The sequence below is a fragment of the Larimichthys crocea genome, chromosome XVIII (assembly GCF_000972845.2).
Source record: "Larimichthys crocea isolate SSNF chromosome XVIII, L_crocea_2.0, whole genome shotgun sequence".
NCBI classification, from domain to species: domain Eukaryota; kingdom Metazoa; phylum Chordata; class Actinopteri; family Sciaenidae; genus Larimichthys; species Larimichthys crocea.
The window spans coordinates 16,979,795-17,001,408 of record NC_040028.1 but is presented as its reverse complement, the minus strand read 5'-3'; the positions used below and the strand labels follow the sequence as shown (position 1 = coordinate 17,001,408).

The 21,614-nt window shown below is 45.4% G+C and overlaps 1 protein-coding gene and 1 long non-coding RNA gene across 5 annotated transcripts in view; one reads left to right on the top strand and one right to left on the bottom strand.

Annotated features, from left to right (window-relative positions):
- gsk3ba (glycogen synthase kinase 3 beta, genome duplicate a) overlaps nt 1–20,226 on the bottom strand; it is a 32,730-nt gene extending 12,504 nt beyond the window's left edge. Inside the window, exons 1-3 of one of the 4 annotated variants that reach the window (XM_019261180.2) lie at nt 18,868–20,226; nt 9,920–10,113; nt 2,710–2,793 (exon numbers count right to left, since the gene is read on the bottom strand). In XM_019261180.2, coding sequence (XP_019116725.1) covers nt 2,710–2,793; nt 9,920–10,113; nt 18,868–18,955 — 366 coding nt within the window. In that variant the 5' untranslated portion in view covers nt 18,956–20,226. The remainder of the gene's footprint in view (nt 1–2,709; nt 2,794–9,919; nt 10,114–18,867) is intronic. The other 3 variants (XM_019261181.2, XM_019261178.2, XM_019261179.2) reach the window with 3 other exon arrangements.
- LOC113748144 (uncharacterized) lies at nt 14,151–18,413 on the top strand. The gene is made up of 2 exons (XR_003464155.1): nt 14,151–14,777; nt 18,055–18,413. It is a non-coding gene; the product is annotated as an uncharacterized LOC113748144 (long non-coding RNA).
- Nucleotides 20,227–21,614: the final 1,388 nt, after the last annotated feature.

The following is a 21,614-nucleotide window of genomic DNA, read 5'->3' as shown; positions in this document are numbered from 1 at the left end:
TTTTTTTTTATGCTGTCACAACTCAAAAGACAAGAACGTGGCGGCGGGGAGCAGCTCTGTACCCGCTGAACCTCCCGCATGTGCTATCTTTTGCGGCTGCATATTCAGAAGAGGTAAAAGTCAAACCCGCTATTTGCCTACCTGCCTACGCGGTTTGGACCTGTGGCCTTCTGTTTGAACAGCATTATACAAGTGGTTAAAGGGTAAAAAGCAAAAGCACGGCACATGCCAGCGGTTACATAAGACTACCTGTGCACATGCTCGCAGCTGCAGCAGCAGCAGCCACGCTCTGTCTCACAGCTGCACCCTGCATGAACCCTCCTCACCCACTTCACCTGACCTCGTCTTATCTCCGTCCGACCGTCTCCTTTCCGTTTCTCTCATCCATCCATCTTAACCCCCCCATTCCAGGTGACATTACCTTTTACCTACTTCACTAGCCCTCTCTTTTCTCGGTCCAGGCTCTATGGGTGGTAAATCCCCATGCCAACAACATGGTGCCAGTCTCCATAATTAGCCTGGAGTGAGACGGAAGAGGAGGGGGAGGAGGGGGGAAATGGATACATGAAAGGGAACCGGAGACGAGGGGAAGGATTTAAAAAGGTGTAAAGGTGAAAGAAATTAAAAAGGTGCAAACAAAAGGTTGGGGGGGTTATCGCAAACGAAACCCGGCGATTGCAAAAGTCAGCGAGACCCAGAGTGTCAGTTTACCGAGAATTATCCAGAGGTCGGTGAGCACGTGGCACGAGGTGAGGGGAGGAGGGGGGGCAACAGGGTGGAGCTATAATTAACCGATCTGGTCTGGCAAATAGACACCCACCCACCCACGCACATCTCAGTCATCACTCCTCCGCTTCTCCCTCGCCTCGGTAAGTGTGCGACAACGTGGACACATTCCTCACAGCGGAGTCATGGGTATAGTCCCAACGGCAAGTGTGCCAGGTTCACGTATGTGTGTGTGTGTGTGTCTATATTTGACAGCTCCGCCTGTTTTGTCAGCTAGTTAAATGATATAGTCCAGCCTTGTAGTCTCCAGGGGACGCGGCTGACGGTTGGACCAAGCGAGGCCAAGAGAGGGACTTCCCTGTCACCATGTGCTGTATGCACTCATGAAGGCCCAAGAGGGCGGGCAGAAGGACATGTGACAGTGAGATACGGGTAGTATTAATAGTCGTTACACTGAGTCTGACTGAAGCCAACTTTTTCTTCAAGATGAACAAGCAAAAGCTTGGGGGGGGGGGGGGGTTTACCTTTCCTGCCTCTTTGCAGGCAATCAAGAATAAGGGATGGGAATCGATTCGATGTGTTTAAAGTCCATGGAATCATTTGGATTTGGTTTATCTAACGATTCTCTTATCGATTCCAGAAAGCACGACTAATTACGCCACGTAACTTACGCAAGTTTCGCACGTGCAGTGCAATCAGTAGTAAACAATGGCCTCCAAAAAAAGACGGCAACAGGGCGACTTGTCATTGCAAAGTGGAGATAACAGCGTCTGGAGGGAACACGACGAACATGCAGAAACATTTGCGCACACAACATGCAATATTTTTAAATGAATGTCGTGTTTTTGACACGCTTCGGACTGGAGATGAATCTCAACCTAGCAGCAGCAGCAGCAGCAGCCAGGCTATGAGCACCTCTGCGGTTACTACAGAAGGTAACTCTGGTTCTTCTGTGTTTGCCACAGTTACACATCGTTACTATTATCTAGGCTGTGGGCCTCTTTTGACCTCGCTGTTGGTTTTGTAAGGTCGTGATACTTCTAACTAAACAAAGTTGATGCTGATCAAACTGTTTGTTCTCCTTTGTTTTCCCCAAATGAGAATCGATAAAGAATCGGAATCGTAAAAATCCTATAAATTCCCATCCCTAATCAAGAAACAGTTCCTCCAATGAACACTCAGGGCGATCCGAACTTTTCTCGTCCGTTGTTCTCCGTTGGTGGAACGTCCAAACAGTTCCCACCAGATCAGGGGTGTCCCTCTCTACCTTCAAAGACCTCCTGAAGACCTCCAACTCTTCAGAAAGTATTAGAGTAATCGAATACTACTTATTGCTGCACTGACATGTCCTTGTTGCACTGTACCTTGATTGTTTCCCTTATAATAAAAGCATCAGCCTAACCCTAATCCCCGGTACAGCTTCCCGTATCCCTGCTGACTACACGTGGACGCGTCCTTGGACAGGAAAGACTGAATGGAAGGCACTTTGTGTAAATGCAGCCATGTACTGCATCACAATACAGTACATGTTCATGTAAAGACATCCACACATCTCAAATAAATAATTAGAAAGACAAGTTACCTTCCACTGTGAAGAAAAATCCAATGAAAAAGCCCACAGGCGCTTATAAATATATGAAGGATATAAAGAGAAGGATTTCTTTATGCTCGAATACGTTTACTGAACAATATGCAATTCTATTATCCATCGTTTGAGGGTTGAACAGCGAGTCGGAGACGACCATTTGAAAAAAGAAAAGAGGTTGCAGAGGGAAGTGGATTGGATTTTTTTTTTTATTCGAAGCCTTCGTGTACCCGAGTCTGAATGAAGTTATAGATTTAAAAAGTTTGTATACGCCCTTAAATGTATTTATAGGTCAGGCTGCGTTTTACTGTGTGTTATACACTGCAGGTACTTTCAATCTTTCAGTTGTTGCAGTCCTACAAACAGCAGACAAAAGAAGCAGCACTCAGAGAACTGACCTTGTCTCCACTGGAGTAGAAGAAGTAGCGCAGACGGACGATGTTGCAGTGGTCCAACTTCCTCATGATCTGCAGCTCGCGGTTCTGAAAAACAAAAACAGACACGTTACACTTATGTTCTGTGCTCATGGTTGAAGAAATTCATCTGTCGGACCTTGAAACCTTTGGAAACACCAAATTAGGGACAGTGTTCAACATGTTATACGTCACTAACATGGATCGATAGTAATGATCATGCAGAGAGGATCAGTGTGTAGGATTCACGCCTGAACTCTTCCGGACACGTTGCAGCTGCTGTCTGTTCTCCACACTGCTTCAGGAGCGTTTCACAGTCATTTTTCTTTGACTTACGTGCTTCTACCACGAGTTAATACACTCTGTGGTTAACTTGTTTCCCTTCTGGCTGTTTTGACAAATCGGAAGTCTGCACAGGGTGTTTTATTTTGAAAATTCCTTATGTTGTTCCTGTGTCTGACCTCCAGCCGGCTCGATTTGCTCTGTGCAGATCGAGACGACGTCAAAAAGAGAACAGCTGGGCCACTTTCTGAAAGACACCACGGCGCTTCTGATGGGGGTTACAAATGTCATCTGCAATCAGCTCCAACGGCAACGGCGCACCCGGCTGCTGATTGCGACCTCACAAAACAAAAACCCAGTTATGAATATTTGACGTCTGCCAGATTCTGTAAACAGAGTACCGTATGTCTTTGGACACATTTGACCTTTTAATAATTGTCTTATGACGGCAAACGCGTATGCCACTAATCACCTGGCCGAACAATCATCTTGTTGTCAGCCGTTGTTGTCATACGCTCGATGAGGCAGTTTGTCAGGAATCAACGTTTAAGTAAATTGGATGTCGGAGCAGCGAAAGAATGCTAATAAAAAAAGTCAACAACAAGACGGACATTCCTTCACGGAGAGTCAAGTCCCACAGGCTAAAGCACGACGACACAATGATGTGCAGTGTGCGGCGTTACGGAAAACAGCAAAGTGTGATCAGGACACAGACGTACAGAAGGTACGTGAAGTCGTGTTGAGGCGTTCTCAAGGTCACAAGAACAACACAAGCCTCGGCCGAGCTCTCAATCTAAATTCATATACGGTGTTGTCCATGCAGAAAATGGTTTGGCCCATGGAGATATTGAAGAGTGGGCAGGAATTCAAGCATTACATAAAGCTTTAACAGCTACATTATACTTTATATTTTCCTCTTTGCTCCCTCCTCCTCCTCCACTTTATCGCGGAGCTTTGTGTTGATTTGATCTAAAGTGCTCGTGGAGCGTTCGGAGAGTGCGCCTCCGCCGCGGAAAGTGAATGGAGAGTCCAGGAAACACAAAGAAAAGCAGAACACAGGGAGCAATGTTAAAATTAGACTGCGGCAGAGTGGTGGAGGCATTATGTGTTGATGTGACTTTTTTTTGTTTGTTTTTTTTTATGTCGTGAGCGGCTTTAATGTGAAAATAACGTCAGAAATCAGCACGGAGCCCCCGTGCAGACTGTGATAATATGCATGATGATAACTGAATATGTACAGTGAGTCAGGTTTTAGTCAGAATGTGGGATTTACATAAAATAATCACTTGTTTTTCATAAATGGAAATAGCTTCAGGTATTTTGGATTATCCGTTTGTGTAAAACGGAAACACGTGGAAACTCAAAAGACTCGTTCATCGACTCTGAGCTCGACCTGCGACCGTGTGCAGGTTTCCGAGTGGGAAAAAAAGTGAATTGGCGTCTTGCACGACGTGCAATTAAGTCAAAGTGGCTGACCACGGAGCAGACAATGATGTGATGCGCCGTCTGACCCGCGCTTTGTGTAAACGCAGGTTTTAGTTTTAATGTGAAAGAAAAGCACGTGGGTCAAACCGTGCTCTGGTTAACGTGGGTTCAACACGAGCTCGTGAGTCTTTTTTTTTTGCATACAGTGATGAATAATTAAATCCATCACAGATCCACAGTCAAAAACACAAATTATAATTTGATGTCAGCTGTCAAAGAGGAGATTTAGAGCCAGTACTGAACCAACATTTCTTTCTATTATTTATTAATCTGATAACCCGTCCATTGATTCATTCATTTAGAGCTGAAATTAGATTTTGTGAAGCAAATTTCTGTCGTTTTTTATTTTTTATTTTAAGGAACGCTTGCTGTTCTTACACAAACGTTTCCAGTTCTTCCAAACTTACACGTTCATACAGACAGAAATATACATATTACATGCAACAGTTCTCGTGGGCCATAACTCGCAGCCCTTCGTCTTCATTTCCAGGCGTATGCATCTATCCATGTATACTTCACCTTCCTCACCAGGTCCGTCTCACAGTAACTTACAAATTGATTATACCCAATAGAACCAAGAGAGCTTACATTTCTATTCTTCACATCAGCAAGAGGGAAGTAGCACTAAGCTTCGGCGGAGTCGTTCAAAGATCGCTCGTGTCGGGTTAGAAATTCGATTTAATCCCTTAATAAATCCATTTATTCCAAATTTGGTAGAATTTTCCTTTTAAATCCTCAAATAAAACATTATTCCGTACCAGTCATCACCAATCATCACCATCGCCGCCTTCTACTGATCAATTTTGTCACTTTTCGTTACGTGATGTTTCGGTTTTCTGGCACTTTAGAATCGAAAATATAAAATCAGCATATTAGCAGATAATGTAGCCTTAAAACAATTAATGTCATAAAATAAAAAAAAGGTTCAGAGTCCAACGTGACAGCTCTAATGGTCAACGACCCCCGGAGATATTCAGTTTACTATCACAGGAGATTAAGGGAAGCAGATAGCCGGCTCGCTGACTGTGTGAATACGGTTGACAAAATGAAAAAAAAAACCCCGTCCTAGCCGACTGACTGATTGGGCGACTAATGAGATCCCTCGTTATGTGGGTCAGCACCGTGCTGGCTGGCGTGGGGAGATATGCTGCCTGTCCTTTCTCTCTCACTTTATGGAGGATGTAATCCCCCCATTATTCATTTTTTAAACAGAGCAGAGAGAGCTGTCTGTCCACTAAACAAGACTTCATCATCCCAGCAGCAGCAGCATCTTGTAGCTCCTGGTGTAGACAATCCACCCCAGACTAATTCACTTACAGGCACACACACACACGCAAATGGTTCCCACAATCCTCCCCTTTGCTTTTTACACAACTACTACCCACACACACACACACACACACACACACAACCCCCACATCATAAAATGACATCATAGCGTGCGGGTCACAGACCAGCCATCGAACTATCGTGCACTGCAGGCAACGCCCTCGTCTTCTTGCAGTGGCTTAGTGGGAGTGTGTGTGTGTGTGTGTGTGTGTGTGTGTGTGTGTGTGTGTGTTTGTGTGTGTGTTGTTATGTGTGAGAAAGATGGTACCATATGGAGGAGGAGCAGACAGGCTGTTCAGTAAAAAGCCCTGCCCAGCTCCAGTTATACTGCAGTCCTTCCTGCTGACCTGTCATCCTCCAGTGTGTCAGCAGAGACAGATGGAGAGACGGACAAAGAGAGAGAGAGGGGGGAGAGAGAGACGGACAAAGAGAGAGAGAGAGAGAGAGAGAGAGAGAGAGAGAGAGAGAGAGAGACCTCAGTTTCAGGCTGCTAGACGTGCTACACCTCCACCGCGCTGATGATGCACCGCCAGACAAAACCACATCCAGTTTCCAGAAAGATTAAGAGCGATCGGGCGAGCGCGTGGCACCCACACAAAGACAGGCACGCCGTCTCGCTGCTCTGCTCAGGTGACGGCGAACGCAGACGGAGGATCAAACACATTTAGATTCGTCGTCAATAGAACACGCTCGATGAGCTTCTTTTGATTTTCTCCCTCCGTCTGCTCGCCTCGCACGTTATTCCCTTCAATCATGAGTTACTGAAGAGGGTGGAAAGCTCTCAGTTAGAAAATATACATATCTTATAAATCAGTGGAGGCAGCTCGCTGTCGGTGAACGTTGCAAACTCATGTGGGTGAATCCTTTTTTTAAAACACTGCTGTGAGTAGACTCTATGACTCACCTGCCTCTCACGTGATCTATGATCGATCTCGAGCATGTTTGCTCCTGCTCATCACGTACGTCTGACCTGGGCAGCTCGTGACACATGTGAGCCGTTCATTTATTGGGGACTATTGAATAGAGATCTGTTTCTCCGGTGTTTGAGGTCCGTCTTGACGTGATGTTGCTCGTTGGTGTGTTTTTGAACTGTGTGTGTGTGTGTGTGTGTGTCATGTGATCCCTCTGATGGGAGTGGAGGAGGACCTATCCCATAATGCACCAGGGGCAGATTGTAAGCCCGCCGACTTTTCACATATTCATCATCGGCAGCAGCAGCAGCGCCATAACACAGAGCCTATTCACATGATTACCCCATTTGACTCGTGTGTGTGTGTGTGTGTGTGTGTGTGTGTGTGTGTGTGTGTGAGATAGTGAGAAAGCATTCACACACGTTGGATTAGCATGTCTCTGCTCATCCAGGCTCACTTCACACACACGGAAGTGCAGAGAAAAGGCTCCTGATGATGAAGAGGAGGAGAAACTAGAACGCAGGTGCGGTCGGGTATGTCTCCGTATGTGTGTATGTGTGTGTGTGTGTGTGCTTGGCAATCATGTGAGGAGTCTTAGCGCTGCTCGTTCGCTTCGTGGCGGGGAAAAGGAGGGACCGGGTGGGGGAAGTGGACAGAACAGGAGACGTTCGGCTGAGGTGGAAGCTGGAGGGTCAGCTATTGTCTGAAACCCAGCCTGTGGTTGGGAAGAGCAGGATGTGACTTCATCGCGGCCACGCGAGGAGTCACAAGGCGTGTGCGTGTCCTGAGCAAATATTGGGTATTTTGTGACAGATGGTCAACCACCAACCACCAACACCTCCACCCCCGTCACCCACAAACACACACACAAACATTAAGTGACATTTATCTTGTCTGCTGCTGAAGAACTGTGCCGAACCTCCCAAAAAGGTTAAACCTGCTCAAGTATCCAGCTGAACCGGTCGGCTCAGCACGGTCCTCGAGTCCCGGGGCAGAAAAACATCTGACTAAACTTTAAGCAAATTTCAGTAACTCTCACCGGAGAAGACAACGGAGGGACACTCATCTCGTCATAACACCAGCTACTTTGTAACTGTGCCTGTCCCTAACACAGCAGGACAAAACGTCTCTGATGAGGAGACTTATTGTCATGTAGCAGAGTAGGTCTGAACTCAGAACAGTGGAACATGTGTTCATGTGTTCATGAGAGTTAGATGAGAAGATTCATACATTCATTAGCTAAGACTGGAGACGTGGTGGTTTCATGCGGTGTGTCTCCCTGCGACGTGTCAACACTTAACACCTTTTGTTAAACAAGGGAGAAATAACATGTAAATACGTGAGCGTGGACTAAGCGGCAACCTCGGGTGAAGCCAACGTGGAAGTGCCAAAAGCTGCAGTTCCTCAAACGTCCACTTGAGGCTGGCTCCAGAAGTGAGTCAGTCTCCATAAGTCCCCATGTTAAAAACTTCACAGCAGAAATAAACATGTTTACAGCCTGGTTCAAAAAACAGTTTTGGTCTCTGTAGCTAATTTCCCCGTTCATGACAACTGTACTGAGGGTGAATTTATATACAACTCACCTGTTCACATTATATTAAGGCTTAAAGTTATGCAGGATTAAGAGCGTGGACGCTTTGATTGACAGGTGGGTGCTGTTACAGATGACTTGTTTGAGCACCCAGGCGTCATTCAGCCCGACTCAAGTCACCCTTCTTTATGCTAAGCTAAGCCGTAGCTTCATATTTACCACACAAACAAACATGAGTGTTAATTCTTTCTTCTCTGTTCTCCACCTCTCCTTCTCCTCTCCTCTCCTTCTCCTTTCCTTTCACCAGTTTCAAATCTTCCTCTATTAAACTACAAGATGTTTAAAACGAGCCGAGATCCCGTGCGGAGTCACGGCGCGTACATGTGGGAAACATTATAGCCACACACGTTAAATTGCATCATCTTTACTGCGCATGCATGCCATGTGTGTCATGGCATCTGAAGCGGAGCACGTTTGAATTTTTTCTTTTCTGTACGAGGGGATTGCTTGAAAACTTCTGTGGACAAACAGAAAGTGACGATCCATCAGGAACTGGCTACAAAATGTTAAGATTGATGATATGTTTCCTTAAAAAAAGTCAAATATATAAACAACGCGTCAGGTACGAGTGTCAAAAACGAATACCGACACAATACTTGCACTACCTCAACGTGGTGTTATACTGTTGGTCTTCTTCTATTTACTGTATATACTTGTTTTAAATTTAAATTTGCCCTTTCTTTACTTTTATATTTTAGTATTTTAGATGATTACATAATATCGGGCTGCTCCGGGACCAGGGGAAACCAATTTCGTTTCATCCCATGTTTTTACATATGCTGTAATGACAATAAAACTCCTTGAATCTTGAATCCTTGAAGAAACCTGCAACGGACCCGAGTTTCAGGTGCTGATTCAGCTCGTGGCGCTGTTGAATGACGCTGCAATATAACGAGAGGTGTTACCGATAATTTAATCTAAATAATCGTAGGCCACTCTCTGTCATGTAACCATCATAAAGGCTGCTGTATTAGAGCAGTTTCAGTAACTCATAAATGTTCAAAATATCAGATAAGATATCAAGTATTACCCAAGATAGGTAATACGAACGTTACACTGTTCCGACTATAAACTTAATGAGAATCTTAACAGCTGTCCCGCAGGCTTTGGCAGTCTCAGGTCTTTTATCTGTGAGCGAGCAGCAGGAACACCGCCCGCCCTCCCCATCCACCCGTCCACCCCTTCAACAAGCCATCAGTCAAATCTATTCAAAGCACAGGAGGAGGATTCCAGCGGAGCTTCGCTCCAAAGGAAATATGACGTTTCCACCGTGGCAACTGCACTAAACTTGACAGATGACGGGCGGTATCAATGGGTTCGAGCTTGTTTGCAGGGAGAAAAAGACCACACACACACTTCCTGCAAGAAAGCACACACACATGAAATCGAGGATTTTCAAGTTTTTTTTTGCCTTTGTCTTCTCTTGTTTCACGGCTCCGCTGAGCTCTATGTTCTTGTGAAAGATCGCTTCATTCATGTCTCGTTCACAGATACTCAGACGCGCACAAATTTCTACTCTGGTAAGAAAAAAAAAAAGAAGATCATCTTTAACGCATGAGAGAGTGGAGTAAAGGCCGAGCGATGTGTTTTTTTTTACCTTGAACCTCTTGTCTTGCAGGACCTTCTTGATGGCCACCAGCTCTCCGGAGTCGCAGAGCTTAGCCTGGTAGACGACGCCGAACGAGCCGTTCCCGATGACCTTAGTGTCCGTGTAGCTCACCTCCTGTGGCCGGTCAGGGCCTTGGCCTGGAGTGGCTACGACTGTTGTTACCTTGCTGCCATCTTTATCCCCTGATGAGAGAGAAAGAGAGAAAGAGATGATGAGAAAAGCACTACAGAGAGCAAACAGAGTGTCCGACCGACAGCCCAAAACCAGAAAATATTCAATTCATGGAGAGACAGAAGAGAACAGTGTCACATTTGAGAGTTTGGAACCAGAAAATATTTGGTATTTATTTTTGCTTAATAAACGACAAAATCAATTCTGCACCGACAGATCATCGTCACAGATTCTCACTGGTCATATTAACAACACTCTGTTGTGTTCAAGTGTGCCGGTGACGAGTGATTCAGCAGCAGCAGGACACCCTGAAACTGAAGCGGCTAAATGGATGTTTTGGTACTTTTCCTCCTGTCGAGTGTCACAGTCCCTTCCCTGTGAAATCGGCCTAAGTGATGTTCGATCATTCGCCCTCGCGCTGGAGCGCCTCGGGCTGCGACGGCCTCCTCGTTAGAGAAGCCAATTTGTGAGTGACAGATTGCAGTGGCCTCCCTCTTTCTCTCTCGCCATCATTTGTTCCAGCGGTACCTTCTAGTGGTCGACAGCTGTGGTCAAACTGGTCAGCTCCCAGCTGACTCGCAGCAGAGCGTCGGTGAAATGCGTTCGTGGCGTTTCCAGGTCTACTCTGAGGACATTAATATTAAAACGCGGAGAGGAAACGGTCACACTCAGGCGACGGTTACTTGACAGGAGGACACTTGAATCCTGCATTGCTTGTTTATATGCTGCATTAATTTTTACATCAGAAAGCGCCGGGGTGCTTTTATCCAAATCAATGCAACTATATCCCCGCTGGACGGACTCAGCGACCAGCGTGTGCAGACAGGCCGATGCAGCAGCGATGGTTATTATCAGTGTAAAGTCATAACCTAACTCTGGGTCTGATGCTAATGCACTATAGATCGGATTCTGCTGCTTTCACATGCCGCGCCTCACCCTAACCCCGTCAGTCCGGAGCTGGCTCTGCTCCCCTGGGATCACGGGGACATGGAGCCTTTTTTTTCCTGTTTAAATGGGTTCTCTCCTTCTCCCTCACACTGACTCCTCCACCTCCACGTAACACGGGACTCACACAGGAGGCGTTACAGCAGCGTTTTAGCTGCATCCTTTGCCCGGCGTCAACTCACACCGGGCGCGTGTCAGCCGCGTAACGGCAGCAGAGCGAGCCGGCAGTATTCGTGCGAGATCACGTGAGAATCCTGGACGTACGCGAGACCCCGCGATAAACTGTGTATAAAGAAAACAACAACAACAAACAGCTGACTTTGCTTCTTCGATTATAAAAAGCATCTGTTGTGTCATAAATGATTGTGTGTTGTTCCATTTCAACAATCAGTCTCTCCTCGTTCATGTTGAGACCCTTTGATCGATCTTTGATCACCTGGTGCCACCGGTCATGACGTAACGTTGATGTGAGGTTGTAAAAAGCTACATGAACTGCGTATTGTGTTTTATTTTGAAAGGGGGCGATTCTGTGTCTGATTTCCTGTCTGGTGCGATCTGCTCTGTTGAAATTTACGAGGTTTAGCAGCGCGTCAAAAATGGAAATTTTTCCATCTGAGACGCTCCCTGTGTGAGTGCTCTCATTGACTAGACTGGCAGCTATCTGCTCCGGTGACCGCGGTGCAGCCGTAATGCCTCCGGTGTGATTTGGCCTTAAGGCTCACAAGTGTTAAAGAGGCAGGATTCACATTAAAGTGTGTGCCAGGTGCCGGGCTCCTTCTCTTTCCTACGTGCATCGAGATATGAACCGCAGAACTTCAGCAACCAACCGATGTGACTAAAAAAAAAAAAATACACCAACACCTGCTCTCCTCTCTAAATCTAGTCTCATTAGCATATTTCTACTTTCACACAAGCTGCGGCAGAAAAAAGAAAGAAGGTTTCACACGAGCCAACAGACCCACGCACTTTCAAAAAGATTCAGAATATCTTTAGCTGAATTTGTCAGCGGGTGCACGATCGCGTCGACGGGTGCGATTATAAACTGTGACTGTTCCAGATTACGGCGTCACTGAAAACCCCGAGGAGGAAGTGACCCGCCTCACGCTGAACTCTGGCAAACCACCGGCGGGTAACACAGATTTACTATACGTGTGTGTGTGTGTGTGTGTGTGTGTGTGTGTGTGTGTGTGTGTGTGTGTGTGTGTGTGTGTTTCCTTCTGCCACTGTGTGACCAGTGAGCGCTTCAATTACTGAAGATTATGATGAAAGGCTAAAGGGAGGAAGGGGTGGTGGTGGTGGTGGTGGTGCAGAGACCAGGACCAAGTCTAGAAAGAGAAACTGAAGCCGGATTCTGTAACGACAGAAATAGACTTTCCAAGAGTGTGTGTGTGTGTGTGTGTGTGTGTGTGTGTGTGTGTGTAAGGGAGAAAGAGAACATGAGTCTGCCTACATATTCCAGCAGGGCCACTTGTGTGACGCCTCTGCACTTCCTCAAAGCGTGAGAAAAGTCTGCGCACACTCACACACACACACAAACACGCGAGATCTCACGCTGGTGCAAATAAGGACTGACCGAGCGATCGAGGCTGCAACTTAAAAATGGCATTTTTCTGCAGTGACTGACCGTCTGAAGCACGGACGTCCACAACCACAACCAATGACAAGCGAGGGACTTTTCGAGCTCGAAGAACTTTAGATTAAAGTTTGAAAAAATGTCCCGTGGCCCTCGTTAAAAGATAATAATCAAACAAGTATTGCGGCGTTGCCATAGTTACACTGTCAATCAGCCTCCCGCGAGTATAAATTATGATGACAAGCCGCAGACCGCTCGGCTACTACAGCGCACACATGAAACGGATTCGCTGCAACCTTTAGAGAGAAGTGTCGATAGTCAATTCAGGTCAGTGGACTAGTTCAGGCCACAACATGTGGCTAACAATGAGGACACACACACACACACACACACACACACACACTATCATCAAAGTGATCAGACCACCAATATCAGAATGTGTGTGAAATTCATAAAGTAGAGACCACACGTTATCGGTGGACTCAAGATGTTACTCAAGATACCGCAGATCCTTTCCTCGCGATAATGAGTTCGTTTGACTCATTATCTCAGGATAATATTAGACGATAATAGGGCTGGAATAAGTTCGAACCATTGGAATATCTATATTTGCGCGTTATGTCAATAACAGGAGGACAAACTAATACGAGACTTAACTACTTGTGCAGGTATTTTTTTTTCAGCTTTAACATGTCTTTGAAAACATACCTACACGTTACAAAATAAGTAAATGAACTAATGGCCTACACCGTAAAACTTAGAAAAAATAATAATAAATCGGGGCGGTCGGTAGTGTAGTGTGTTAAGCGGCCGCCCCGTGTGTGGAGGCTATAGTCCTCACTGCAGCTGGCCCCGGTTCGAATCGGACAGCTAATTTACTGCGTGTCACTCCCTCTGTCTATCTTCAGCTGTACTATCAATAAAGGCATAAAAGGCCAAAAAATAAATAAATTTAAAAAATAATGAGATTAATTAATAGGTTCATTTAGTCACACTTGATTTCAGCCTTCAAGATCGCCGTCATGATCATCAGTGGAGGATTAAAACGTGTACCTGTGACAGTTTGTTGGTGTTACGTCATTAGAGCGATCTCATTCTACAGGAAACGACCTTTTGTTTTCTCTGACATTGCTGCAGAACGTCCACCGTTCAAGACCAAGAAGCAACCTCCTTTGAAAAAAAACTGCAGTTCCTCAAACGTCCACTTGAGGCTGGCTCCAGAAGTGAGTCAGTCTCCATAAGTCCCCATGTTCAAATGTCCAACTTCACAGCAGAAATAAACATGTTTACAGCCTGGTACAAAAAACTATTTTGGTCTCTGTAGCTAATTTCCCCGTTCATGACAACTGTACTGAGGGTGAATTTATATACAACTCACCAGTTCACATTATATTAAGGAGCATGGACACTTTGATTGACAGGTAGGTGTCATTACAGACGGCTTGTTTGAGCAACCAGGCGTCATTCAGCCCGCCTCAGGTCCAACAACAATCCACGACTTTGCTGATTTTTATATTTAGAGGTTGAAGAGGCAAGACTGTCAAGACGGCGGTGGTGGCCAGATTTTAATGCTGTCTTGCTGTCCTGTCTTTATACTGTCAGTGTCCGAGACGCATCAGGTAACGAACAACGTAACATTATTAGTTTGTTTGTATTTAAAAGTCACTTACTCTGCACGCTGTCGCATCAGAAGGTTCTGAACAAGAGAACTCTTCATCAACGTTAATTGTATGGGTGCAATTTTCCACTTTGGAGCTTTTTGTATATGCATTTTTAAAATTTTGATTAACATGAGACACCCCACTTTCGAGGTATTACAGGGGCACAAACGCAGTCGAGAATTATTCACAGATTTACTGCAAGACGACGGTTTCACGCCATTCACGTCACGGTCCGCGTGTTCGTTACGATCACACACACTTTCAGTCGTTTTAAACTGTGTAAAGCGCCTACATGGGATGATGCGGTGTCAGTGTGCCGGACATATTAATAGCACTCAGAATATAAAATTCACAGTCTTCAGCACGTGACAGCTGTGGACTGCAGGGCAAAGTGACATCTGCGAGGAATGCATGTGGAGATTTGCTGAATTCCTGGACGGCGGAACGAACCGTGCCACGAGCGAAGGCGTGGACGCGTCGTGGTCAATGTGTGCAGGTACACACACACACACACACACACACACACACTCAGTGTTTCCACCTCTGGTTCCCAAAGCGGATGAGATAATTCACCACGTTACTGGAACATCTAGTCGCAGGAATGTCACCGCCGCTGACACAAGAGACGTTTGGCCGGGGCGCGCTGAGGTTTTTTTCTTTTTTTTCGTCTTGTCCGCGAGTCCTTTCCGTTTCGTTTGGAATCAGAGAGTCTAATTAGTTCGTTTTGTTCCCATCATCACTTGCAAAATGTAAGAGAGGGACAGAAAGGAACAAGGGGGGGGGAGAGAAAAAAGAGGGAGAGAGAGTCGCGGCTTTGAAATGCTAAACAGGCCGCTCGTTGTTCCTGGCCAGCTGCCTCACCCCCCCAAAAAAACTAAACCAAAGAGTGCTCAAGTGGGTGTGTAAATGCATGTGTGTGTGTGTGTGTGTGTGTGTGTGTGTGTGTGTTCCCGTCTGCCTGTGTAGGAGGGGTAAGACCATTCTCTCCAGGATCATACACACTAGCTACAGCTGCTGGAGATAATCAGCCAAGATATTCATGAACATGTGTGTGTGTGTGTGTGTGTGTGTGTGTGTGTGTGAGATGGTGGAGGTCAGGGTGGATGACATCCTGCAAAGAAAGACTAAGTCTAAGGTGACATGGTGTTATATAAATTCAGTCCAAAGTACAACCATGACACAGCTGACGGTGCAGACTGTGCACCTAGGAATGACTAATCTGATTTCAGCTTTTAAAGCGTCCTCCAACGGCATTCGTTGAAGTTTATAGACCAATTATTGATTTATTGCACATTGTATACAACTCTTATACATATAAGCATTCTCATATTATATTTTAGTGTATTGGAAATGTTACAAATATCCTTTTCTTTCACTTCTTTAGCTCATTTTTGAATCCTCGGTGCTCTAAACGTCCAGCAACACATTTCACTGTGTTGTTAACCTGCATCAGTGACAGGTGTGTGTAGCGCTGTTTTGATGGATGTACTGCTTTTCTTTCACCTTCCGGCTAATCTAAATATCGACAAAGAGCTTTATTTGATGCAGCTGAGGAGTGACAGGAGACAGAGGAGTGGATGACATGTATTAAACAAAAGGGTCTACAGGTTGGAGCTGAGCCTTCGTACGTGCCGAGCTACCGGGCACTATTCCTAACACCTAAAATACACTGCATGTACTCCGCCCGTCCGCCAACTCACACCTAATCCGCTTGTGATGCGCACGGGTGCTGCTCCGCCGAACGTCGCAAGAATGCACGAGATCCCACGTATTCACGAATAATCGTGCGATATTGCCGGCCGTAGGCTCTTTGACTCCTGCGATGGCATTCCACACCACATCTCTTTTTGCTGGTGTCCTTATAAAAAAAGATGTGAGGTGTCATAAATGATAGGTTGATAGAATCAACTTCTCCTCATCCATGGTGTCGACAGGGTGAATAGACGCCTGAAAACATCTGACCTGTTGACTTCAGGTCGCCGCCGCCCATTAGGACGTGTTCTTGTAATGAAACTCGATCCGCATTTCCGTATTTTATTTTGAAACTCAACTGGGTTTATGCGGCGTGCTCCGGCGTCCGGGAAAAATAGAAGCTCTGCGTTGGTGTTGCGGAGGGCTGCCGGTCGCCGCAGTCGTTCTGGAGTCGTGACGCAGCGGGGACGGAGACTGTGTGAGCTGACACGTTGACTAACATTGAAATGTATCGACTTTTAGGCGTAAAGGTTGAGTGTGTAAGATTTAGTGTCAACACAGCAGTGAATTTGCAGAATACTAACCCTCTACCTTCCAAGCATGTAAGAAAAACTCAAGTGTTTGGTTTGTCTGTTGTGGGCTACTGTAGAAACATGGCGGACTCTGTGGAAGAGGACCCGCTCTCACTGTAGATATAAAAAGGGCTCATTATAAGACAACATACACTACTGGAAACATACTAATAAATATCATATTCCATTGCCGCTGATACATTTTACACACCGGACCTTTAAGACAGCAGCAGTAAGCCTTCATGCTGCATTCAGCCTGAACTGAAGGTGGCTGATAGCATCTGAAAAGTGATTTTTTTTAGTACACCGGACGTGGTTGCCAAGAGGTAAAAGGACACTCAAACATGGTCCAAAAACCTGCAGATAAGTGTAACCTTTAAGCTTTAAAGACCGAGTTTAATGTACGGCGCATCACAACGTTACGACAGCCGACGCTTTTAGAAGGTTGGAAGGTTTTCTGGAACCTGTTCCTCAGCTGGACGCGGCTTTCTTATTCCAGCAAGAACCCTTTTAACCCAGTTCTTACCGTGCTGACAATGGACTGCGTTAAAAACATGTTTCCGCTTCACTCCTGGGGGATGCGTTTGGGAGGATTCAGTGAAAAGTTGCTCACCGTTTTTCCTGCTTGTTCTCGAGCATCCAATTCTCTAGGCCGAACCAGTTGTTGTATCGTTATTAGACCTTGTAATGGATCACATTGTGAGGACGTATCGATCCATTTTTGGATCACAAACGATAATCGCGGAGCCAAAACGTAGGCGAACAAAACTAAAAGTTGAAAATTTCCAATTTCCTTCGAGTTCGACTAACTTTTGCTCCATCATCTCGCCGCCTCTTACGTAAAATACATTACAGTCGTGTATTGACTGATCACACTCTCCTCTAACACCACCTGCATGTACAAATCAACACCCTATTATAATTGGCTGACTCCTGCTCCATCTTTTAATGACTTGATAATGATGCGTCGACTCACCAGATGAGCCTCGGGGCTGAGGAACGCACGCAACGTTAAGTCTGCGTGTTCGGGCGTTCACTCAGCGGCTCGTGTCTGAACAACAACAACTAGGCCAAAGACTTAAAAGTCCTCCGCTTCTTGCAACTGCAAAGCAGCAATTTTTCTGTTTGACAGCGGCGCTACACGCTTGACAGGAGCGCGCCGATGCTTCGACACCCATATCTGGGCCACGTTTTTTTTTTTTAAAGATTCGGGCATGTGTGTGTGTGTGTGTCCTAGTGCCAAGGCCCCTCAGGAGAGCCTCAGCCTCGGGCCTCACCCCACTAACACACATCATGATCACATCATCAGCACCACAAACACCAACATTCCTTAACAACCTCATTTTTTCCTCTCACACACCCAAACGTCTGCCTGCATGCTCGATAAGAAAGCATTAACGGCGTGGATACTAGTGTGTATGACACACACACGGATAGACAAAGTGTGAAATGCTTTATAAGATGTATTGAGGATATTTGATGTGGAGCCTGGCTGTCTTTGCTCTGCAGGTAACTTCAGGCCTTGCATGTGCTTCATCTCTGCAGCCAGCCAGCCAGCCTCCTCTCCGGCACGGTGCCACTGAACAGGATACACTCTGTGTGTCACACTCCCTTTTCCAGTCGTCTCGACGTCTCATGGCCCTGCATTAGGAATCAGTGAACCAGCCCTCTTCTCCTTCTTCTTCTTCTCCTTCTCCACCCCCCACCTCCCTCTCCCTCTCTCTCTCTCCCAGCCAGGATCACGTCAGTTTGGGCGCACCTTCCGCTTTGACAGTTGCGTAATAAGACCGGCCTCTATCGCTTTAACCCTGCAGTGTGTGTAGTAATACTCTAATCTACAGTCAAATGGACAATAACTAACCTCAAGAAGAAAAAAAAAAAAAAAAGCAGGAGAAGGCTTGGTTGGTCTGACCCTGGGCCTAGTGCCAAACGCTACCTCGCCTCGCCCGGCCCGGCCCATGACGCGCGGCCTGCTGCTCGCTGCTAACCCCGGTCATGCTGACCGGTTCCCGGGGCGGCGCGTCATGAGCGCAGCGGTGCATGTGTGTGTGTGTGTGTGTGCATGTATATATATGTGTGTGTGTGTGTGTGCATGCACCAGGCTGACCCAATCTCAGTCACAGATATATATATGACAGCTATGGCGCTAAGCTACCCGGAGCTAACGTCATGTTTGCTTGACACATTTTCAGCCTGGTGGACATTTTGCGCACACACACACACACACATACATTATATATATTTATATATATATATATATATAAATTGGGGCCTGGTGCATGCAGTGAGCAGGAGGAAGAAATACAAGGGGCTTGCACTTACTGCTGACTTTCATGCTGCCGAAAGCTGAAGGCTGCGGCACTGGTTTGCAGCTCTCCGCGAAGGATGTGGTCCTGGGCCGACCCGACATGATCCAATCTTCTTCTTTTTTTTGGATTTCTCTCTCTCTGTCTCTCTTTTTTTGACTGTGACTTGCTTAAAACAGCAGGACTGATCGATCCACACACACACACACCAAAAAAAAAAATAATACAAAAATGACAGCAAATGAATCACACTGTAAGGAAAGAAAGAAAGAAAGAAAGAAAGAGAGAGCTCCCTCCTCTTTTCTTTTCCTTTTTCCTCTCTCTCTCTCAAGTCTTATCGCCTAATAAAGCTCAATAAAAGCTCGATCACAGCATCATTCACTCCTTTATAATCCAGTTTTCTCTCAGCGGGCCTTTGAAGACACGTCTCCGGCTGAAACAGTCATGAATCTGGCCTCTCCCTGCGGGCCACCACGGTTAAAACCTATATATTTTTTCAAAGTATAAATATATATAGAGAGAGAGAAACGGATGCGGGGTTGATCCGGTTCGGTTCACGCATGCAGCCCCCTCTTCATATCCCGATGTGGAGGCTCAATGATCCGACTGCCATGGCGGCTCCCCCCTCGCTATACGGTCCAACGGAAAAATCTGCCAGTTGCCACGGTCTGCTTCGTCTTCAGCGGCGGCCGTTGTAACCGTTGTAACCGTTAAACGTCCGTGTCTTTTTTTTTTTTCGTTTTTTTTTTTTTTTTTTTTTAAACCGTCCCGGTGTGGCGACCTCTTTTTTAAAATGAGATGTGAAGCAGAAGAGTGCGACGATAACTGAATTTTTTTTATTCCTTCCCCATAGGTTTTTTTTTTTTTTTTTGTCGCTTACGCACTTTGCGTAAACGCTCAGCCGGTCACGTAAAGAGGTGGGGAAAGGGGTTGACGCCGTCGACGTAACTCGCGAGGGAGAATCGGAGCGTGAACGCGCAAAACGCGGCGAATCTAGGGTGGCGGATTGAGCCAATCAGAGAGGCGATCCCTTCACGAAATGGGCGTTGACCTTGTTCTCACTCTGGTCCAATCACAGCGCAGCTTTTGAACACCACATGGCATATTTTTTTTTTCCTCCAGCACCGCCCCCTCGTGACTTCAAAGGCTTCCCCCCCATGCCGCGACAGGGACAATGGGCGGATCTCCTCCCCGGGATGGATGACTTTGTCGGCCAATGGAGCTCCAGAACCCGCCTGTCAGTTCAAATGGACCCAGCTGTCACAGAGCACCGGTGGTCATGCAGCACTGTTGCTATGTTAGTCACAAAAAGCCCATCCCTACGGTGGCCCTGAAGTGCAAAACACAACAGCAAATTCAAAAAACACAATAGCAAATCATAAAACACAATAGCCAATTTAAAAACACAATAGCCAATTTAAAAACACAATAGCAAATTCAAAAAACACAATGGCAAATTCAAAAACACAATAGCAAATCATAAAACACAATAGCAAATCAAAAAACACAATAGCAAATCAAAAAACACAATAGCAAATCAAAAAACACCATAGCAAATTCAAAAACACCATAGCAAATAAAAAACACAACAGCAAATAAAAAACACAACAGCAAATTAAAAACGGAAAAGGTAGGTACCCTCGGGCGACATAAATAGTCGCTGATTGGACTCCATCCTTTAAACTGGAAGGACATGGTTTACATGTTTTCAAAATATGAGCGCTGTTACCTCTTTGAATTTGCTGTTGTGTTTTTTGATTTGCTGTTGTGTTTTGCACTTCAGGGCCCTCTGGCTTATCCATTTAATTACTGGCATACTGCTCAGTAATTTTAATTATGTGTATGTGCATACAACTCAAATCTTTATTATGGTAGCCTAGTGCTTTAATATTTAATATAAGGGTTTATAACGATGAATACATTGTTGGGGTTGTTTATATTATTTCATGTGATACAATCCAAAGTTAAAGGTCCAGTGAGTAAACATTGGGGGCTCTATTTTCAGACGTAATATTCATAACTATGATTTCATGCATGTATAATCACCTGAAAATATTCATAACTATGATTTCATGCATGTATAATCACCTGAAAATATGAATATTTTTTGTTTTTGTTACCTAAAAATGACCCGTCTACATCTACAGTGGGAAGTGGTTTGTCTTGTTAAAACATTTCTACAGTAGCCCAAAAGAAACTCAGGGTCCTTCAAGTGTTGGGTGAGGGTGATGTGAGGGGATTGCAATGCGGCAACTAAATTCTACACACTGGACCTTTAATTTAGTTCATTCAAAAAAATTAAAATGTAATAAATCATTTATTAAAATGTACTACTTTTCACATATTTAGAGCCTCTTTTTTGTAAGGTTATATGTGTTTAATATTTTATATTTTGTATTTTTATATTCTTCTTCTTCTTATTATCTAATTTTTATCCCTAGTGTTCTTAATGCTGAGCTGACCGGTTCAACTCTCGTCCAACACATTTAATTGTATTGTTGACCCTGTGTTCACCTGCGTATGATAAATATACCTGAAACTTGAAACTTAAAACAGAGAGCGATTGATCACATGATTAGAGTTTAGTTAAGTGTGCAACTGTGGCACTGCGGGCAGAGACAGAAAGAGAGACCATGGATGCAGAGAGAAGACCAACAAACTCATTGTAACTTTGATTCTGCATGAGGTCCGGGAGGCACACATGGTAGTTATATTGTGTATGATGTAATGGTTTAAGCGCTTTAATATAAACAATGTGATATG